Genomic DNA, 19,889 nt, shown 5'->3' on the forward strand with positions numbered 1-19,889 from the left:
AAGTGCCATTGGGGCTGAGATACTGATGTTCTTGCTGCAAGCATGGACAGCTATCCGCTGTGCTCACACACCTGGACACATACACTTTGAAAACAGATCCTCAATAATGCAATTTCACTGAACACAAAAATAACCACATTACCCCCAAATCTGTGGCTGCTCTCTGCCTCACCTGAGCTATTTCTCTACATTAACCTAAGGGCATTTCTGTAACAAAAACACCATCAGTCTGACCAGTCATGACCGTATAATAATTAAGTCATTTAGTCTTCAATATCAAATATAAATACTTAAGAACATTCATGACTCTAAGGTTAGGTAAAAGGTCTTTCCATTTGTCCTTTTAGCAAACACAAGTGAACCCACATCGTAAGTTCATCTCTGGGAACCAGGTAAATGGAAGTATCTGAAAGTATCTGTAGCAGGTCAAGAAACTGTTACAGCCAGAGAAATTTATTTTAATATAGAAACATACATACATTAAGCTTTAAAATAGTCAAGTTTTAACAAAAAGGAAAAAAGCCATTTGATCCCAGAGTCTGTACAGCATGGATTTAGAGGCATTTGAATTTCATGTAAGGAGCACTTACAGACAACTGGAGGTGGAAACCTGCACCTCCCTGCCTCCGGAGTCCGCTAGGTCAGGGGACACCGGTGACGGTGATGGCATAGCCACTGCAGACACTGGACGCTCCTGTGCCGAGAGCCACCAACGGCCAAGGATGACCACAAGCGCCCAACATCTCAGTGACCGAGACAGATGTCTTCACGCTGGGGACACTGTAAGTGAAGCCAGCTCCTCTCAAACACCTCGTGACGGGACTCAGGAGACGTATGAGAAATGCTCAGAGGTTTTGGCAATGTAGAAGGTGTAACGTCCAGGAATTCACCAGAAGCATTCAAAAATACTCAGTCAGCTGACCATCCAAGATGTGCTGCATAGTGGCTCGAGGGCGGCCCAGGCCAGGGCTCACTGTGTGTGGGGTTTCTGTTGGGGCCTCTCCTCGTAGGATTCCCCAAATTCGTTCACTCTGCTCCTATCTACAGGGTAGAGCCTGCAACGATACGATGGATGCTCTACTGCTTTTGAAGGCAGGAAGCACATGCCCTTGAGCCCAATAATAAAAAGTCAAATGTCTTATAAATGACAAAAAAAAAAAAAAATCAAATCGTCAGAAGTTTATTGCATTAGAGCAGTGGTTCTCAATCTTTCTAATGCCGCAACCCTTTAATACATTTCTTCATGTTGTGGTGACCCCAACCATAAAATTATTTTCGTTGCTACTTCATAACTGTAATTTTGCTACTGTAATGAATCGTAATGTAAATATCTGTGTTTTCCAATGGTCTTAGGTTCTCCCACAGGTTGAGAACTGCTGCTGTAGAGCGTAAGACCATCGGAAAACACAGATATTTACATTACGATTCATTACAGTAGCAAAATTACAGTTATGAAGTAGCAACAAAAATAATTTTATGGTTGGGGGTCACCACAACATGAGGAACTGTATTAAAGGGTCGAGGCATTAGAAAGGTTGAGAACCACTGCATTAGAGGAATTTGGGGGTTCACCTTGTGCCCTCCTATGGATATTTTAATTTATTTTCTCTCTCTCTTTTTTTAAAATATATTTTATTGATTTTTCACAGAGAGAAAGGGAGAGGGATAGAGAGCTAGAAACATCGATGAGAGAGATACATCGACCAGCTGCCTCCTGCACACCCCCCACTGGGGATGTGCCCGCAACCAATGTACATGCCCTTGACCGGAATCGGACCTGGGACCTTTCAGCCTGCAGACCGACGCTCTATCCACTGAGCCAAACCGGTTTTGGCTAATTTATTTTTATTTTTTAAATTTCTTTTAAATATATTTTTATTGATTTCAGAGATAAAGGGAGAGGTGAGAGAGAGAAACATCAATGATGAAAGAGAATCATTGATTGGCTGCCTCCTGCACGCCCCCTACTGGGGATCGAGTCCGCAACCTGGGCATGTGCCCTTGACTTGAATTGAACCTGGGACCCTTCTGTCCGCAGGCTGATGCTCTATCCACTGAGCCAAACCAGCTAGTGCCTATTGATATTTTTGAATGGTCAGACTAGAGCTCTGTGCTCCAGGCTGATCAGAGGACAAGGACAGCTGTGCCCAAGTGGGAGCTGGGGCTGGAACACCACGCCCAGTGAAGGCCTTCCCCTGGGGACTGGTCCCAGCTCCTAGAGGCTGGGGCAGCGACCTCCTTAATGTCACACCAAATTCGACTGTGGAGATACGAGCCCGCAGTGGCTGATCCCATCACTCAGACAGAACAAGCACTTCTATACCAAGAGACAGAATAATTTCTTCCACCGCCTACCACTGGCAACCAGAATGAAAGCTTGGGCAACACACAAAGACCATTGCAAGCTGTATCTTTCCCCTCAGGATGGCCAGGTGCACATCAGCAGGAATGGTGAGATTCCACCTGGCAGTGTGCTTCAGAGACCCCACACTCACCATCGCTGGTACAGGTAGATGAGGAACACCACGTCGTCCCTGAAACAGGCCAGGCGATGGGAGGTGGGCATGGTGATGATGAAGGCGAAGACGTCATCAATGAAGGTGTTGAAGGCCTGTGCCGGGTGGGAGAGGGGAGAGGGTGAGGAACGGGCCGTGGGGGCTCGCCTGGAGATGCCCAACTACCTGAACCCTGTTCATACAACGCGAGTCAGCAAATCATAGCAGACATACCATGGGCAACAGAGACTCTTGTAGTGACAGTAAAAACAAAATGAGCAGGTGGAGGCTCTGGATTGGCCACAACATACCCAGATAGCCTTCAGGGCAGCCCGACCTATGGGATGATGGGCTGCCCTCTGGACAGCAGCCACTGGGTCAGGGGTGTCCAGTATTTTTTTAAATGAAAATTTCAATTTATTTATTGATTTTGTGAGAGAGAGGAGGGAGGGAGAGGGAAACATCAATTTTATTGCTCCACTTATTTTATGCATTCATTAATTGATTCATGTATGTGCCCTGACTAGGGATCAAATCCGCAACCTTGGCATATTGGAATGATGCTCTAACCAACCGAGCTACCCACCCAGGGCCTAGGTGCTCGTTTTGATCCATGTTGTCAAGTAACATGGCATTTAATTCAAGCAAGTGTCTTCTGTTGCTCTGAGAGTCAGAGCTGCTGTCTTTTAAAGTCATTGCTGGGGTTCTCCTGTTTAAAGGAGATGCCCCAACTGTGCCAGGAATGTGGCCCTGTACACACAGCGCCTCCTGCAGGCAGAGCACTGACCTTGTATGTGAAGGCCTTCCAGGGCAGGTGGGCCACCGACTTCATCTGGGGACAAGGAGACATGTGCAGGTCAGGGACAGGTTGCACAGAGCACATGGGCGACTGTCCAGCTGGGGATGTGTCTTACCTTGTAGTTCACAAAGAGCTGGGGCAGCATGAAGAGGAAGCCAAAGGCATACACCCCTGAGGAGACAAGACATGGCTGAGAGCATGCATGGACTATGCCATCCTGACAGCCCCAGCAGAGTGACTTCAGAGAGCAACATCCTTTTCTTCAATCACCATAAGTCTCCCCCACAGGGGCCAAGTAGTGCTGGGGGCTGTGAGGACAGGGTGCCCACCCCACATGGTCCCCTCCGGGGGCTATGGCCAGGTTTGAGACCCACACCCACTGAACATGGCATACCGGGAGCCCATCCCCTCTGCTCTGTGCCCTTAACTGCCTGCAGAGACCCAGTGCTGTGGTCAGGGCCAGCCCCAGGCTGGCAGGCCCCACGCAGAGCTCCATGCTGTAGGGCTGTGGCTGTAGTTGCCCTAAGGAATCGGATGTAAGAACAGTGCTGTTCACTCTGCAGGTTTTCATGCAGAGGAAAAGACCTCTCAAGGCTCTAGTCCCGGGAAGCCTGTGTGGGACTCTCGTAGGCAAATGGGCATCCTGAGGCCCAGCCGAGTGCACAGGGCCTGATAGGGTAACCTCATGTCACAGGAGCAATGAAAAGGTACCTGCTATGTATGCCGTTACCAGAACAGAAAACCACATGACTCACCATTGACGAAGCTGTTGATTAACCAGGAGTACCAACTGAAAAGGAAGAGAGCTGTCACTGTGAAAGGCTCGACTTCCCTCTCATCAGTGTCTGTTTAAACTGAACAAGTTCTTTTGTGGGAACCCTCTGTAAACACCAAGCTCTTCCAGGGACCCATAACAAGGTGTGGTTACAGGTTCCTGGAGATACTCTGCACACTGGAGGCCCTGGACCCTGGTCAGATCCTTGATGCTGCAGGGGTGGGAGACTCTACACCAAGCATGTCAAACTCATGCCTGGCGGGCTGCGAGTTTGACATGCTTTCTCTACACTGACAGATACTGTCCTTCAGAACTGCCAGGCAGATGGAAAAACCCCAGGCCTCTCCCAAGCCCCTGTGGCCTAAACGCAGCAGCCACACACTGCTACTAGGTTTTCCCTTATCAAAAGCACCCAACTTCACCCTAGACACCAGTGCTATGGGTGCCAGCCTCTATGTGACCGCTGATCTGGAAAAAGGGGAATGGGGACACCCCCATTTCAGCTGTGTCTCAAGTCTAAGGTTTACTCCCATGAGCGCTCCCAACCCCCGACCTCCTGCTTTCCACACTGCAGATGAGATAGAGCCACAGAATTGGCCAGTCCGTAGTCCCCACAATGGCAGGCAGACACGGAAGGATGCCAGAATAAACTGGTGATAGTGTGGCAGGGCAAGTCCTAGTGGTGCCTGTACCTCTTATACTTTATGTTCAGCAGTGAGTAGACGGCGCCCCCGATGCACAGAGGGTAGAGCAGGTAGGACAGGTACTTCATGGCCTGCAGGGAGCAGAGTACTTCCCGTTAGAGCCCAATCCTCAAACCTCTGTTAATGTGCACTTCATGCAACTAACTCACAAGGATGGAAAATAAACAAACAGGACAAGAAACTGGCACATGTGGGCAGCTGTCTGACCTGTGTGATGTTGTAATGGAGGACACATCAGTGTGCATTTATCAAACCTACAGAACTCACAGCACCCACAGCTCACTGATGTAGACAGTGATGTCAATAACATACTGGCGCACTCAAAACAAACTAGCTTATGACAGATCAGTGAATAAATATGGTGGATAAAAATTTGAAGAAACGCTCCTAGGTTTGTGTCAAGACTGCTATCTAAGTCAACGCAGTTGTATCCTTGAGTTTATTCTGATTTGGATTTTATCGTAGCCCCAATAAACGTTGGGATGCAGGCTGATGCTTACTAGCCAATAAACATACCCATTCCTGTATGGGACATGGTGTATGGTCATACTGCAAACTGCTCCCTCACAGTAGCCTCAGCACACGGGCCTCCCTGTGGGGTCGCTCAGGTCCAAGTGACAGAGTGAGCTCACAGCAACACCAGCAAACCCCCAGGGGACAAATCTGCTTATGAAAAATGTCCTGGGAGACAGGCATGAGGACACGTGCAGGGACCCGGAAACAGGGAGAAGACACCTGCTGGCCCCTTTTCCAAGCCAGAAAACCACTTGGGATCGTGACCACCCTCCGAGGAGACGGCCTTCCTGTGCTGAACATCATAGTCAGGTGCTCAGTGACTTGTCTGCTGGACATGCACGCTCCCCCCATCTCCCCCCGCCCACCTGCTACTCACCTGAGTGTCATACTCCTCGGTTTTCCTCTCGGACTCACTGTAGGCGCCAAACTGTTGTAAAAGTCAATACAATCATGTTAACTAAGTGACTTAAGGCAGGTGTCTGAGCATGACTCTGCTAGGACTGAAGGGGTATTAGGGCTGTGTGCTGATTGGCAGAGATGCCTGGCCTGGCCACACTGTGTGAGGTACGACCCCTCCATCAAGGCTGAGGTTGGCATGACCACACACCTCCTTCTACCGGGAGGACCAGCGGGCAGCACTTCTGCTCCTCTGGCCTGGATGGACCCTGCACCACATCAGTGTCCATGTGGCAGAGCAGCCCTGTCCACATGTGTCCCACTCACCAGGCTGCTCCCTGTTCTTCCCCTGGTGGTGTTTTCAGTGAAAACACTTGCTCTGTGCAGATACACGGGCAGTGCGCTTAGATCAGTCAAGGAGACCAGTAAAGGAGGGTTTACTGGTCTAACTTAGAAAACAGTGAACTGCACTATCTGCTGAGTTTCCTGCCCTTGGTCTGTTTGGACCTGGACATGGGAGGGTCAAAAATCCCTCAATTGAGGTGTCGGAGAACAGTGAGTTTCACTCCTGTAAACCTCAAACGCCGCTCAACTCCCAGCCCTGACCTGGGAGGGAAGCTCCTGCCGCCCATAGCTGGGACAAGTCTGGGCTGTGGCTGGCTATTTGGGAAGCTGGCCTGAACTGCCCACAGGAGCATGGGAGCTGTCAGACCAGCGTCCCGTCTGGTGTAGAGACAGCTTGCCTTTAGTGCAGGCACTGCTCAGTCTGTGATTGGGGCGTCCCGTGTGAATTAGCTGTGATCAAGGAGCCAACGCTGGCTCTGCCGAGGGAGGTGCTCCATGTGCCGGGAGGGCAGTCCAGTCGTCGCAGGACAGTCGCAGGACAGTCGCATGCTCACAGGGTCCTGCACCTCACTGGGTGCAGCTATGAAATGCACCAGCAGACAAGCTGGTGCACATGAACAATGGGAGGTATAGAGGGAAGCAGATGGGTCGACAAGAGGGAGGAAGACAGAACCCCTAGAGAACACAGCAAAAACGCACCTGAAACTTGGGCCTGAGGCCTCTCCAAACAATAGTCATTTTCAGAGCCTTTTTCACTTTCCACAGCTGAGGAAAAACAAGAAACCGACATTTATGATTCTAAGAGCAAGGAGATGCCAGAACTTGCAATTCAAACCCTCATGGACCAGGCACCTGCCTGCTGAAGCCCAACTGGGTTGGCTCACAGGCACAGGCCCTGGGACCTGACCCCTGGCCCACATGCCACCCAGCAGCTTGTCCCCCATGTGGATGCCATCACCACCTATCGGCACTAACAAACCAGCCCTCAGTCTGCTGCCCTCCTCTGGGCTGTCTCCTTCCCAGCTGTGTGCACTTGGCTGGCTCACCACACCCTGCCTGCGTCTTTAACTTCACCCTGGCACCCTCTTCTGGCACTGGAAGGCCCCAGCCTCCGCTCAAGCCCTGTGTTTTTGGGTCTCTCTGGGACCCATGCCCCACTTGCTGCCTTGCTGATAGGAGAGGCGTCACGGCCTTAGAGAGCAGTTTCTATACTGCAGCTGTGGCTCCGGGAGGGTCCCCAGCTGGCGGCCTTCTTCCACAAGCACGGAGAGCATGGAAGCCATGTGCAAGGAGGGCTGCGACTCGCAGAGCAGGATGTGCAGGCTGCCACCTCCCTCCATTATTCCTGTGTCCCAACTCCACCTGCGTCCTTGAGGACTGGCCCCAAGCCTGTCTGCCCACAGGGCTCCCTTTCCTGAGCCCCACACAGCAGGGCCACCACAGGCACTGAGCTTTTGGAGCCCACGCCGAATACTTCTGCTTTCAGTGGCATCCAGCACAGCACGAACCACGTGGAACTTTAAACATGTCAGGATACATTCTGCAATAGATGTGATGAGCTGGGAACTTTTAATGATAAAAACTGGAGGGCCACCTAAAGGACCTTCTGAATTCTCACTTTGGTAAATACTCGCAGCAGTTGCGTCCCTGACTGCCCATGGAGGTGGCCCCATGTCACTCGGGCAGTTACGTAGGTTCTGACTGCACTGAGCACCTGTGCCCAAGGTCCATGGCAACTCAGACGATAGCTCACCTCGATGGCGGCTCCGACACCCGCTGGGACCAGGACCAGCAGGCTTGTCTGCTCATCCAGCAGGAACAGGAAGATGACCACAGTGCTGAAGCAGCGCCAGAGCACTGGGGACAGAGTGGGGGGTTGCTGAGGGGGGCCACCACCCCACTAACACACACACCTACACATGTACAGACCACAAGCACCCAACCCCCCACCCAGCTCACACACACCAGCACATGCACAGCCCCTCTCCCACATACCCATCCCACTCACATATACCTGTATTTATATAGCCCAACATACACCTGTACATACATACACCTGTATATACAGAGCCCACACGCACACCTGCACTTGACTAAAAAACACACTTGTACGTGTACAGCTCACACATGCACATCCCTGCCCCAGCTCCAAACACACACATACGTGCACACACATGTGGACCTACAATATTTCTCCCCCCTTGTCCATTAACAGTGAACAGTAGGCCACACGCACTAAGGAAAATGATTAGAAAAGGCTCTAGAATCCTGCAGAAGGCAACCTCAACTACATAAACATGATCAAGTTACACTTGCAAACACATAAACACACAGCAAACATACTGAGAATAATGGATTCTTGACTGGAATTATGACAATTTGCTTTCCTGTATTCAAATTACACTTTCTTGTTTTTATACCAATTCTGTGATAAAGACACCTGTCTTTTAAAGCTGTACCCTTTTTCTTTTCAAGTCATGCTTTGCCCAGATTGGTGTGGCTCACTTGGTTGAGTGTCATTTCCTGCACTGAGAGGCCACTAGTCTGATGCCCGGTCAGGGCCCATAACTGGGCTGTGGGCTCAGTCCCCAGTAAGGGGCATGTAGGAGGCAGCAGGCCGAAGTTTCTCCCTCTCCCTCTCCCCTCCACTCTCTCTCTAAACTCAATAAATAAAATAAGTTGTGCTTTAGAAAACACTGTAGCTGACTGAAAGTGTCCGACTGCCTTAAGTACTTCTCTCAGCAATAGCGGCAGAGCCAGCTCTGCAGGGCATTCACCAGGAGCACTGGCAGGGGGTGGGGGGTAAGACGCCTGTTTGCCTTCCATGGGCACAGACTCAGGGACCCTCCCTCTCCTCTCACCTGAAAAGGTTGGGAGCAGGCAGGAGGACTCGGCAGGGGAGGGGCATCCTCTCTGAGGATACCAGAGGACAGGAAAGAAGAATCTGAGACACGGATGACAGGGGCAGGGGAGCACCCCAGCATCCCAGACCAGCCACTGGGGAGTGTCATTTCCATGGGAGACACTCGCCTGGCTGACACAGACGGCACTAGGAACGTCACTGAGATGGGCCCTGGCTGTGTGGCCTCCATGGTCCTCTGTGGTCTGTGGACACAGGCTTGCACGACACTCACCAAGATCGTGGAGACAGGTCCCTCCCAGTTATTACCATACATGACCTAAGAGGACCCTCTGAACAGGAGCAGGGGATGGGGCCTGCAACCAGCATGCATCATAGACAATTATAACTTCAGGTTCCAAAATGAACATTCTAACCCATTTTTATAACAGCATAATACGCTTTGGGAATGGGTCAAAAATCCCGAGGGCATCTACCTGCTTTGGTGGACATCCCAATCATGCTCTTCTTTTTCTTCCAGAAACTGATGTCATTTTTAAATGCCAGGAAATCAAACAGAAGCTGAAAAGGAAGGAGGACAGCAATGTGCATCTATCTCCTGTGGGTTGGCAGGTGGGCACTGGACATAGGTGAACCCTACGTCTCATGTACCTCACTGTGGTATGCACTGTGGGGTCACCACGACCAGCATCTCCGCCTGCAGTGGCAGGGAGACCACAGGTGCCCAGATGTTCTCCTCCCCTCTCATGGCAACAGCGCAGTGTGTCCGCCTCAGAAGCACACAGGCTCATTCTGAGACATGACCTTTTGATAAAAAGTGCTGTTTTTCAGCAGCTTTGGAAAGTTTTAGCTGGACTGGCAGCTGAGTCCCAGGCACTCAGAACCAGCTGTAGCTCAGCTCCCCGGACCTGTGCTGCCTCACCTTCCCACCTGGACCTGAGTCCAGCACAGCCACCATCCAGTGATGGCTTTCCTCCACAGCCTGGAGACCCCATCTTCAAACAGGGATTCCACACAGAGGACTGGTGTTTAATGTTGTGATCATCACAGTAGGGCTCATATAGTCATTAATTCATTTCCGCAATAAAGGCCTAGCACTGTGGCCTGGGGAGTCTCAGGTCCGTTGGGAACCAAGGGGCTGCCAGGTGGGACACCGCTACACCAACCCCCCCAGCTGAGGATGGCGGGTGCCCACCACTGTCATCACCAACAAGGACTCAGTGACCCACTCACATGAAATGCTGCGACAAAGAAGGTCAACGCTAAGAAATACAAGTTGGTATCAACAAAAATTCCTTTCACTTCATCAGCATCTTTCTCTGAAAACCCTGAAAAAAGAAAACATAATGCAAAATGGGCAATGTCAGCCTTACTTAACGTTACAAAGGTTTCTGAATATTGTCGGTAGTAAGAGTTCACCTGAGCAAAACTATGGCATTTCAAATACTATGTTCTGAATAAAGCAAACTTTCAGGTAATCAAGAATTTTTCAAAGACAGGACACGAGTGATCCTCTGATTAAAATTACATGGAAGGACCTGCACCACAAGGTACGAAGGCTACCGAGTCTGTGTACATATCTGGACTTGCAACTACAGGACACTGCCGCCCAGGGTCTGGGTTGGCACCCACGGCCTCACCAAACTGCTGCAGGGAGTACACGGCATCCTGCATGTGGATCCAGAAGCGGAGCCTCCCCAGTGAGATCTTATCGTAGGACACGGTGAGGGGCAGCTCGGTGGTGGAGCGGTTGATGACCTAAGGGAGTGACGACACAGTCGGAACCTGCCCACCAGGGTGCACCCAGCTGCCAGACCGCACCCTTCTGCCTCATTCGGACCACTGCACACCCTGTGCTGTACCCTGCACACAGACACTGCACCTCTGTCCCCAAGTTCTGCGCCCACCAGTCTGGGCACAGTGGAGGCTGAGGCTTCAGGCCCAGGCCATGTGGCTGGTGGGCTTTAGACACTCCTACATCCTGGGCATGATGGTCACACTGAGGCTGACCTTCCCTCTTTCCTTCCCTCCCTCCCTCCTCTGGGGCTCCAGCACCACGTGCTCTCCTCTCAGAACTGGGCGGGACTCCTCCTGCACACACTGCTCTGAGCTCTTCCTGAGGAAACTCTGCACATCTCTCTGGACCACATCCCCTCTGCTCATCTTTCCCAGCATGAGCGGCACCACCACATGCCAGGGACTAAGGACATATGTGCCACTGAACCAAACACAGGCCCCTCTCCTGGAAGGGCTGGAGACAGAATTGCTCTGCCCATACCCACAGGCCAAGTGCCTGGCACAGGCAGTCACTCCACCTGGGCTGGCAGAAAGCTCCAGGAAGAGGCAGCATTCAGGCTGGGCTCATGAGGAGGCACAGAATTGAGGGTGGAGGCTGCACAGGAAGGAAAGCTCAGTCCCACTGTCTAGCAGCATATGTGGCCACAGCAGTCAGGTCCCAGGAGGGCCCTGAGCATACGCATCAGTGTCACTGTCCATGCTCACCGTGACCCCTCGCAGTGAGCCAGGCAACCAGACACCAGGTCCAGCACCGGGCCACCCCATGCAGTGCACCAGCCTCAGGCCAGGTGGGCAGCAGGCCAGGCCCGTCCCACGGGGGCACCACTGTAAAGGCTCCCATAGCAGGCAGCACCCCACAAACCAGTGGCCTTGGTTGTTCTCCAAATATGGCATTCCTTCAGAAAAGCGGCTCCAAGTGAGACAAAGCATTAGTGAGAGAAGGCAGCCCGGGAAAAAGCTAGCTGCCTATACACACGACTGTTTCTGTGAACAACAGCACTTTGAACTGCAGGCCTTTCATCAAACCACGCAGTGACCAGGATAACACAGGTGCTCTGTGGATGCTGCCCAGATCCTTCCGTGGCCCAGCCACAGACTTGTCTCTCCTCACTGCTTCCCAAGTGTTCCCTGCCGTCCTTAATGAGGACCTTCTGAAGCCCTACACCAGCGAGAGCACAGGGGCTCGAGGAGGGGATGGCTCGGAAGGAACCCGCCGCTGGCCAGGAGCAAACCCAGAACACACCCATGCCAAGTGAAAGCACACACGAGCCATCAGGGCAGGACTGAGGAGGCAGCCACACTTCAGGCCACGAAGTGCAGAGGGGAGCGTGCTCACCATGAGGTCCTTCACCCGATTGCTGAGCTGGTCAATGAACAGGATGGGGAGGTAGTGCACGGTCTTCCCAAGCTGGATCCTGGGGTGAAGCAGTTTTCAGTCACTGTGAAGTTTTCTGTCACCTTAGATGACCTGAACGCAGCCCCAGACACTGCATTTACCTGAGAAATCCCTCCCAGCACCTTCAGTTGCTTCTGGTTACAACAGTCCCAGGCACACCTTCCCAACGGAAGCAGGGGTCTCACAAGCTACACTCGTTGCTGACACACTGGACACCAGGAGGAGATGGGTAAACAAACAAGAACCTGACCACATTGTGGAATATCATCCAGGGCGTGAAAACGTGCAAGAGGCCCCTCTGTGCACAGACATGAATGGTCCAGTGAGGCAGTAAGAACAAAAATAAAAATCTACCTGCTTTTCATGCCTGGGAGGGGTGGGGGCCAGAGGATAGGAGTGGGGGGGGGCTTTTTACTGAATGATACTTTCTACACCGTTCACATTTTGAACTGCGAGTGTATCATGTATTCAAAAATAAGGTTTAAAATTACAAAAGGAAAACCCCTCCTGACAATACCAGAGGAACTACTGACAAATGAATAGGAACACTTATTATAGTGGCCACTCATAGATGCTTTGTGATGACTTTATAATAGGTCTTAACCTAACAGCAGGCTCCCCAAAGCCTGGAGACACAGACTAGTCTAAATGGTCAATTAATGCTAATAGTTATGCTTAACTAATAATGGCAAATGACAGTGACAAGCTCTAACGGTTTATTTTATTATTATTTTTTTAAAATTTATTGATTTTTTGAGAGAGAGGAAGGGAGAGGGAGGGAGGGGAAGAGGGGGAAAGAGAGAAGGGGAGAGAGGGAGAGAGAAACATTGATTTGTTGTTCTACTTATTTATGCACTCATTGGTTGATTCTTGTATGTGCCCTGACCAGGGATTGAACCAGCAACCTTGGCATATCTGGACGATGCTCTAAGCAACTGAGCTATCCATCAGGGCCAAAAGTTAATTTTAAATAGTAAATGAGTCACATTAAAACTGACCATGGCGCCCCTAACAAAGGTAGTCAGAATGCAGACAGGACAAAACTCAAGTGACATGGTCTCATCAGTGCTCCCATTTTCTCTCCAAGGGAAGCCTTTGCCAAGAACAAAGTGCAGGCCCTGGCCAGTTTTCTCAGTGGTTAGAGCATCTCAGCCCTAGGACTGAAGGGTCTCGAGCTCAATTCCCAGGCAAGGGCACATACCTTGGTTGCAGGTTTGAACCCTGGCCCCGGTGGGTTTTGCTGGAGGCAACCAGTTGATGTGTTTCTCGCCACCCCCCGCCCTTCCACTCTCTTTCTATAGATCAACAGAAAAAATAACCTTGGGTGAGGATTTAAAAATAACAAAAACAAAAACAAAGGGCAGGATGACTCCCAGTTTCATTCATTCCAATACTCTGATGGCAATCTTGGTCAGCAAGACTGCCCAGAGAAAAGAGACAAAGCTTGAAGGTGCCCAGGCAGCACCTTAGGCTCTTCTGGGCCTCCCATCCCAGGGACAACTCAAAGATGCAGGTGTGTCCAGCCGGTGTGGGTTAGTGGTTCAATTCCCAGTCAGGTCACATGCCCAGGTTGTGGGCTTGATCCCCAGTGTGGGGCATGCAGGAGGCAGCCGATCAATAATTCTCTATCATTGATGTTTCTAACCCTCTCCCTTCCCCTCTCTGAAATACATAAAAACATATTTTTAAAAAATGCACGTGCGACCAATCCATTTTTGGATTTTGGTGGGCCACCATCCTGAGGGGCTTCCTCCAGCCCTACACCATTGTGGTCACCTCCTCTGCTGTCAGCTCAGGGCAAATTGATGCTGAAGCCAGGCAAGTAAGCCTCAGTCACCGGTTAGACTAGTGCACTTACATCTTCATGTATCGATGCACATCGGCAGGCAGGGAGGACCCGTCAAAGACAAAGTCATCCACCATCACATTCAGTGTCAATCTTGGTCTCCAGTGAGAAACAGGCTCATCCAGGGCACTCATAGGCTTCTTCTCAGCTTCGATATTCTGCTAAATGAAAAGGAGCGACTTAGCATGAAAAGAGGCCAATGCTGGCTGGGAAACAGGGCCTGAAACAGGTTGAGGTAACAGGGTGGTTGGCACCTTCACCTAGGAATAGCCCACAACCCGGGCATGTGCCCTTGACCTTGGTTGCAGGTTTGAACCCTGGCCCGGTGGGGTTTTGCTGGAGGCAACCAGTTGATGTGCTTCTCTCACATTGGTGAAGGTGCCAACCACCCTGTTACCTCAACCTGTTTTGAATAATTTTAAGTTATATTCTCTCTCTCCCCCTCCCTAGCTGGTTGGTCGCAATGCCAAGACCAATTGGGAAGCAGAGCCTGGTAGAGCGTGGGGCGCCACAACTGCCAGTTGCCCTAATTCTTATACCCCTCACTTCCTTCTCTCCATAGAAGCACCATGTGGCCCTAGATCTCACTGACTCCTGTCCTGGGTCCTCCACCTAAGCAAGGCCCACTTCTCAGGGAACCTGGGGAGGGTGAGTCCTCGAGACAATTATAGCAGATGTAGGCGAGCTAGAGCTAACTGGCCTGCATGTGCAATGAGACTGAAAAGGAGACTGCTCCTCAATCAGGAACGTCAGGTTGACTGGAGGGAGTTGTGTCAATGTCTAGGCATCCACCAAGAAACCGATTGGCAGGAAAATATTTGAGCTCTAACTGATATATTCCAGGAAACAGTGTCCTTTATCTCCTACTTAAAAGATATATTTTTGCCCTAGCTGGTTTGGCTCAGTGGAGTGTCGGCCTGCGGACTGAAAGATCCTTGGTTCGATTCTGGTCAAGGGTACATGCCCAGGTTGTGGGCTAGATCCCCAGTAGGGGGCATGCAGGAGGCAGCCAATCAATGATTCTTTCTCATCATTGATGTTTCTCTCTCTCCCTCCCTCTCTGAAATCAATCTATAATAAAACTGTAATAAGCAAATTGACCAAATGACCGAACAGCGACCTTCCAGATGATCACACTATGACACGCACTGGCGCCAGGCCAGCCAAAGCGGGTGCAATGCAATTGGTCAGGGGCCCCCGCCATCATCCCACGATCGCCCTGTAGAAGGAGGCCCAGGCCACCAGCTGGCGGGACTACTGACGGGGGGGGGGGGGGGGGGGGAGGAGGGCTCCACAATCGCCCCACAGAGGGAGGCCCAGGCCACCAGCCAGCGACGCTGTGGTGGGTATGCGGGGCCGGCCAGTGATTGTGCTGCAGAAGGAGGCCCAGGCCAGCCAAGCGATCCTACCCCATGCCTGTCACCTACAGAGGGAGGCGACTGGTGGCGGGTGAGTGGGGGGGCGGGGGGGGGGCAGTGCTACACAGGTGGCAAGCAGTGGCAGTGGCGGGAGCAGGGCCAGCGGCCGGCAGCCTGGGGAAGGAAAACCCTGATAGGCCCTGATCACTGGCCAGGCCTAGGGACTCTACCTGAGGGGTCCCGGATTGCGAGAGGGCGCAGGCCGGGCTGAGGGACACACCCCGCCGCCCCCCCTCGCGCCACCCCCCCCCCAGCCCCCCGCACAAATTTCGTGCACTGGGCCTCTAGTAAAAATATATTGGGGGAAAAAAGATATATTTTTTATGTAATAATTTATCTCCCAAATAATAGTAATAGCTAACACTTGGCATTTATACATTCCAAAGACCTCTCATTCCCTTTACACCTACTGCCTCCTTGATTTCCCAGGAAGGCCCCATGAGGCAGGGCCATAGTTTGCCTGTGGAAAAGGAGGTGAGGGGTCTTCTCAAGGACACACAGCAGGGAGTGCAAACTGGGAGAGGCCAGAGAAGGCTGTCAGGTTTTTCAAAACCTACCGGAACCATTGACAGCCCTGTCCCTGTGCAGGGAACATCACAGAAACTTCCTGAAAAGCTGCCATCTTTCTTGTTTGTAAATGATCTCACCTTCCGTTCAACACAAACCCAAACACCAGAATTCCTAGGCTTTGTCAATGGTCACTTACGTAACTCCCAGTGTTTCTTGGTACATATAGTTTTCTACGGATGTATAAAATATGGTCTGTACATCTGCCTTTTGAATAATTTTAAATTATATTCTTAGAATAAATATATTAAGTGCAGTAAGTTTCCCAAGTCTTAAGAAATGAATGCAGCTGAGCTCCATAGAAGGGGCTCCCTGTGAAAAAACATGCATAAAAAATGTCAGTGGATTACTTAAAATGCACGTCACTAATTTGACAAAAAATTTATGTGTAAATCTTGGGAAATTATTCTGATGAAACACAGACATGTTCGCCAATAACCTAGCCCTAGATCTAAGCTGCATGTACAGGGACATGCAGGTGTGAATTCCAGGAAGCAGAGTGCAGGCTCCTTTGGCTGATAATCTGATGAAGATGCCCACCTGTGCAGCAGATTCTCCAGTGAGCAGATTGACTTCTTCTGGTTTGGGAACCATGTAGGTGGTCAGAGGACTAACCAGGTGCACCTGCTTCCCATCGTGCCAAGGCAGAATGCCAGCATGATGGAGGAAGATATAGGCATACAGCGTCCCGTTATTCCTTGTTTTCTTTGGTACAGAAACATTAACTGTCCTAAAACAAGACAAATTACAATTTCAAACATGTACACTTACACTCTGTATATACACACACAGCAAAGATTACTCAAATATCTTTATAACAACTAATTTTAGTTTAGAGTACTAAAAATGAAACCCACCTGCCTTTGATTGAGAGTCCTAGGTACAGAAGTTTATGGAATGTTTCCTAAAAGCTTGAGCAGCTATACCTGAGAGCAGGAAAGCCTGCGTTTTCTGCCTCCATTTCCTGGCACTCAGAGAAGTCAGTTCACTCACAGGCAGTGGCCAACCCCAAGTATGCAAGGCCCCTGCCCGCTGCACTGCCTCTGCAGCTCTCTGATGGCGCTGGCTGGCTAGAGGACATTCATTCCAGCACATGTTCCCATCACTCTATCTGATACCTCCCAGACGATGTAGAGGGAAAAGGTAGACTCTTGACAAGCACATCATTTTTTAAGTTGAGCTTGTTGAAATCTTAAGACCTAGAGCCATAGTTATATATGAAACACCTTTGGTTACAAAGAGACAAGTAGTTTGCTGTGGGAAACTGCATGTCATTCCCACTGCAACATCCACTCCTTCAAAAACTCCCCCTAGCTGCTGCATGACCCACAGCCATAAAATGCAGGTGTCAGGTGCTTCCTAAATGACAAACATAGCTGCTATTTTCAAGTAAAACGGAAGTTTGACTGTCTACATATCACACCTAGGTCTTCCGTTAAAACTTTCTCACAAGACGGTAGGTAATACTGCTTTTCTAAGGCAACCTTGTTACATACAGAACGCTAACTTTTAAACAATCTAAACATTTTATTATGTTAACCTTATCACTGGCACTGTGTCATATAACCACACCTTTCAAATTTGGACTCCACATCAAAGTCTTCTACGTTCAAGACAAGATCCACGTTGTTCTCAGCACCAAGGTTGGACCGTGTGGTGGTGTACACACTCAGCTGGAAGCGATGTGAAGAAAATTAGCTTGGCAAGGCCCTGGCCACAAAATACACACATCAAACAGCTACACAAAGGAGAGCAATCTGAAAGGTGAAAGGTTTCATTTTTAACTCCCAAAGGGACAAAACTCTGACCTGTGAAAGAATGGTTGAACCTGATGTGTCTGCTGCAAAAGAACAACTTGCTAAAGTGTGTAGCTGACTGGATCAACAGAGCAGGGGTACACTGACTCTGGGTACCTTGTAATGGGGTGACAAGGGGCAGCGTCGGGGGCCTGCCTGCGGCCACTATGCACACAGTCTCTAGGATATTAGGGGTGGGGAGGTCAGGGATCAGGCTAGGAGACTCCTCAGCCCAGCTCCGGCCTGGCTCAGATGAGAAGCGACCCCTACCCCACCGGACTCTGCCCAGCTCAGGTGAGACTAGCTCCTGGCCCCCGTCCGTCGCGGAGACCCCTCTCCCCAACCCGGGAACTCACCTGCAGCTTGGGCCTCTGAGCCAGGTAGGGCTGAATGCAGTTACCGTTGCCGGAGCACGGGCGGGTGTAGACGATGCCGTACATAACCCAGCAGGTGTGCACCACGTACACCACGAACACGCCCACCACCAGGCTGGTGAAGGAGCTGCGGCCGCTCCACATGGTGCCGTCGCCTCCGGGCGGAGCGTGGCGCCCACCCGCCCCGGTCCGTCTCGCCGCCGCGGGCCCCGCGAGCCTCCCTCCCAGCGCCCGCTGGATGCTCTGGCCGTCGCCGCTCACGCGAGAGCCGCCGCGCGCCGCCGCCGCCGTCGGGGAACTAACGCGCCGGGCGCCGCGGACCACCGGTCACCCTGCATACTCTTGCCGCCGCCGTCTACCTGTCACCGCGGGATTCGCCGGCGCGCCGGCAGCTTCCGGGTCCTTTGCCACCCGACGGAAGTGGGCGCGCCGCACGGCCACCTGGGAAGCGTAGTCTAGTCCCCTCGCGTGCGTCTGCACGCACAAGCCGCGTCCGAGGCGAGGCGGCGACGTCATTTCCCCCGCGCCGTCCTTCCTAGGCGCCCGGGCGATTCCGAGCTCTCAGGCGTTTTCAGGTCGGGGGCGGGTCTGGGAACCAGAGCCGGCGGACCAGGGGCGCCCAGGGTGGGAGGGTGCCATCTCAGAGCCTACCACCACCCGAGATCGCCAGCGGACCCTCGCCCTGGAACCACGCCATCCCCCAGGCTTGGCCAGATCCACAAATGAGTGAAATGTTAACTTTTGAGGAAGTTGGATGGAGGCGATACAGAGATTCTGTGTTGTTTCAGTCCTAAATCTGGAAACGTCAGAATAAAAGTTAAAGAGAAAGAAGTAGTAAATAGATTAACAAAAATGAAATACTTGATTTCATGTTGGTTTTGTTAGCTAGGACAAGAGTCGCAAGGTCTGGGCGGTTCTAAATGTGGAAGTAAGAAACGTCTAAACCTGTAGAGTTTTTATGAGTTTATTTGAGCCACATTGATTACAATTGCCAGGAATCAAAAGCTTAACGGATTGAGAATGCCCTGGAGAATGGCAGTTTCACAGCTTGTTTTATACATTAGGATCAAAGGAGGAGACATAAAGGGGGGTGGTGGTTACATGAAATCCAGGGGTGGTAGATGAAAGAGGCGGGAGAAAGGAAAGCCGGGGAAATCTCTAAGATTGGATAAAAAGCAAAACAGAGAGACAAATACTTGTTTTACATTAGTATGTGGGCAATAAGATAACAATGATGGGTTCTGTGGTCTCTTCCTCTGGTGGGAGTTGTGCCCTCAGGGGTCTGGAAAAAGATGACTGACATTTCAAAGATGTGTTATCTCAGTTGCAAAAAGACAGGCGCACTTAAGGTAAAGAATAACCTTTGTTAAGGAAGCTACCAGCCCCGGATGTGACTCCCTGCTATGACTTGCTTTCAGTGGTCGGCAAACTCATAGTCAACAGAGCCAAATATCAACAGTACAACGATTGAAAATTTTTTTGAGAGCCAAATTTTTTAAACTATATAGGTAGGTACATTGTTATTAACTTAATTAGGGTGCATGGTATTTTGTGGAAGAGCCACACTCAAGGGGCCAAAGAGCCGCATAGGGCTCTCGAGCTGCAGTTTGCCTACCACTGAGGACATTTTTAAAAAATATTTTATTGATTTTTTTACAGAGAGGAAGAGAGAGGGATAGAGAGTTAGAAACATCAATCAGCTGCCTCTTGAACACCCCCTACTGGTGATGTGCCTGCAACCAAGGTACATGCCCTTGACCGGAATCAAACCTGGGACCTTTCAGTCCGCAGGCCAAAGCTCTATC

At 51.0% G+C, this 19,889-nt stretch overlaps 1 protein-coding gene across 2 annotated transcripts; it reads right to left on the minus strand.

Moving 5' to 3' along the window:
- Positions 1 to 437: 437 nt before the first annotated feature.
- On the minus strand, positions 438 to 18,491 carry CLPTM1L (CLPTM1 like). 2 transcript variants are annotated; one of them, XM_079793976.1, is made up of 17 exons: positions 18,067 to 18,491; positions 17,487 to 17,587; positions 16,455 to 16,644; positions 13,942 to 14,087; positions 12,024 to 12,102; positions 10,531 to 10,648; positions 10,124 to 10,218; positions 9,367 to 9,451; positions 7,784 to 7,887; positions 6,730 to 6,795; positions 5,666 to 5,716; positions 4,762 to 4,844; positions 4,050 to 4,084; positions 3,410 to 3,465; positions 3,283 to 3,327; positions 2,496 to 2,611; positions 438 to 1,055 (listed from the first exon to the last, which is right to left on the minus strand). In XM_079793976.1, the coding sequence occupies exons 1-17, from the start codon at positions 18,226 to 18,228 to the stop codon at positions 971 to 973; spliced, it is 1,617 nt and encodes a 538-aa protein (XP_079650102.1). In that variant the 5' UTR covers positions 18,229 to 18,491; the 3' UTR covers positions 438 to 970. The 2 variants fall into 2 exon arrangements, with proteins under 2 accessions (XP_079650102.1, XP_079650101.1); XM_079793975.1 differs by having other exon boundaries at positions 13,942 to 14,090.
- Between the last annotated feature and the right edge of the window lie 1,398 nt (positions 18,492 to 19,889).

This window comes from Cnephaeus nilssonii, assembly GCF_951640355.1.
Source record: "Cnephaeus nilssonii genome assembly, chromosome: 2".
Taxonomy (NCBI): domain Eukaryota; kingdom Metazoa; phylum Chordata; class Mammalia; order Chiroptera; family Vespertilionidae; genus Cnephaeus; species Cnephaeus nilssonii.

Excerpts from the sequence above, each read along its gene's own strand:
- CLPTM1L (XM_079793975.1), bottom strand. The coding sequence starts at position 18,228 with ATGTGGAGCGGCCGCAGCTCCTTCACCAGCCTGGTGGTGGGCGTGTTC. Across the intron at positions 16,645-17,486 it reads GTGGAGTCCAAATTTGAAAG|GACAGTTAATGTTTCTGTAC; the intron begins GTGTGGTTATAT and ends GTCTTGTTTTAG. Across the intron at positions 14,091-16,454 it reads CTGGAGAATCTGCTGCACAG|CAGAATATCGAAGCTGAGAA; the intron begins GTGGGCATCTTC and ends CTTTTCATTTAG.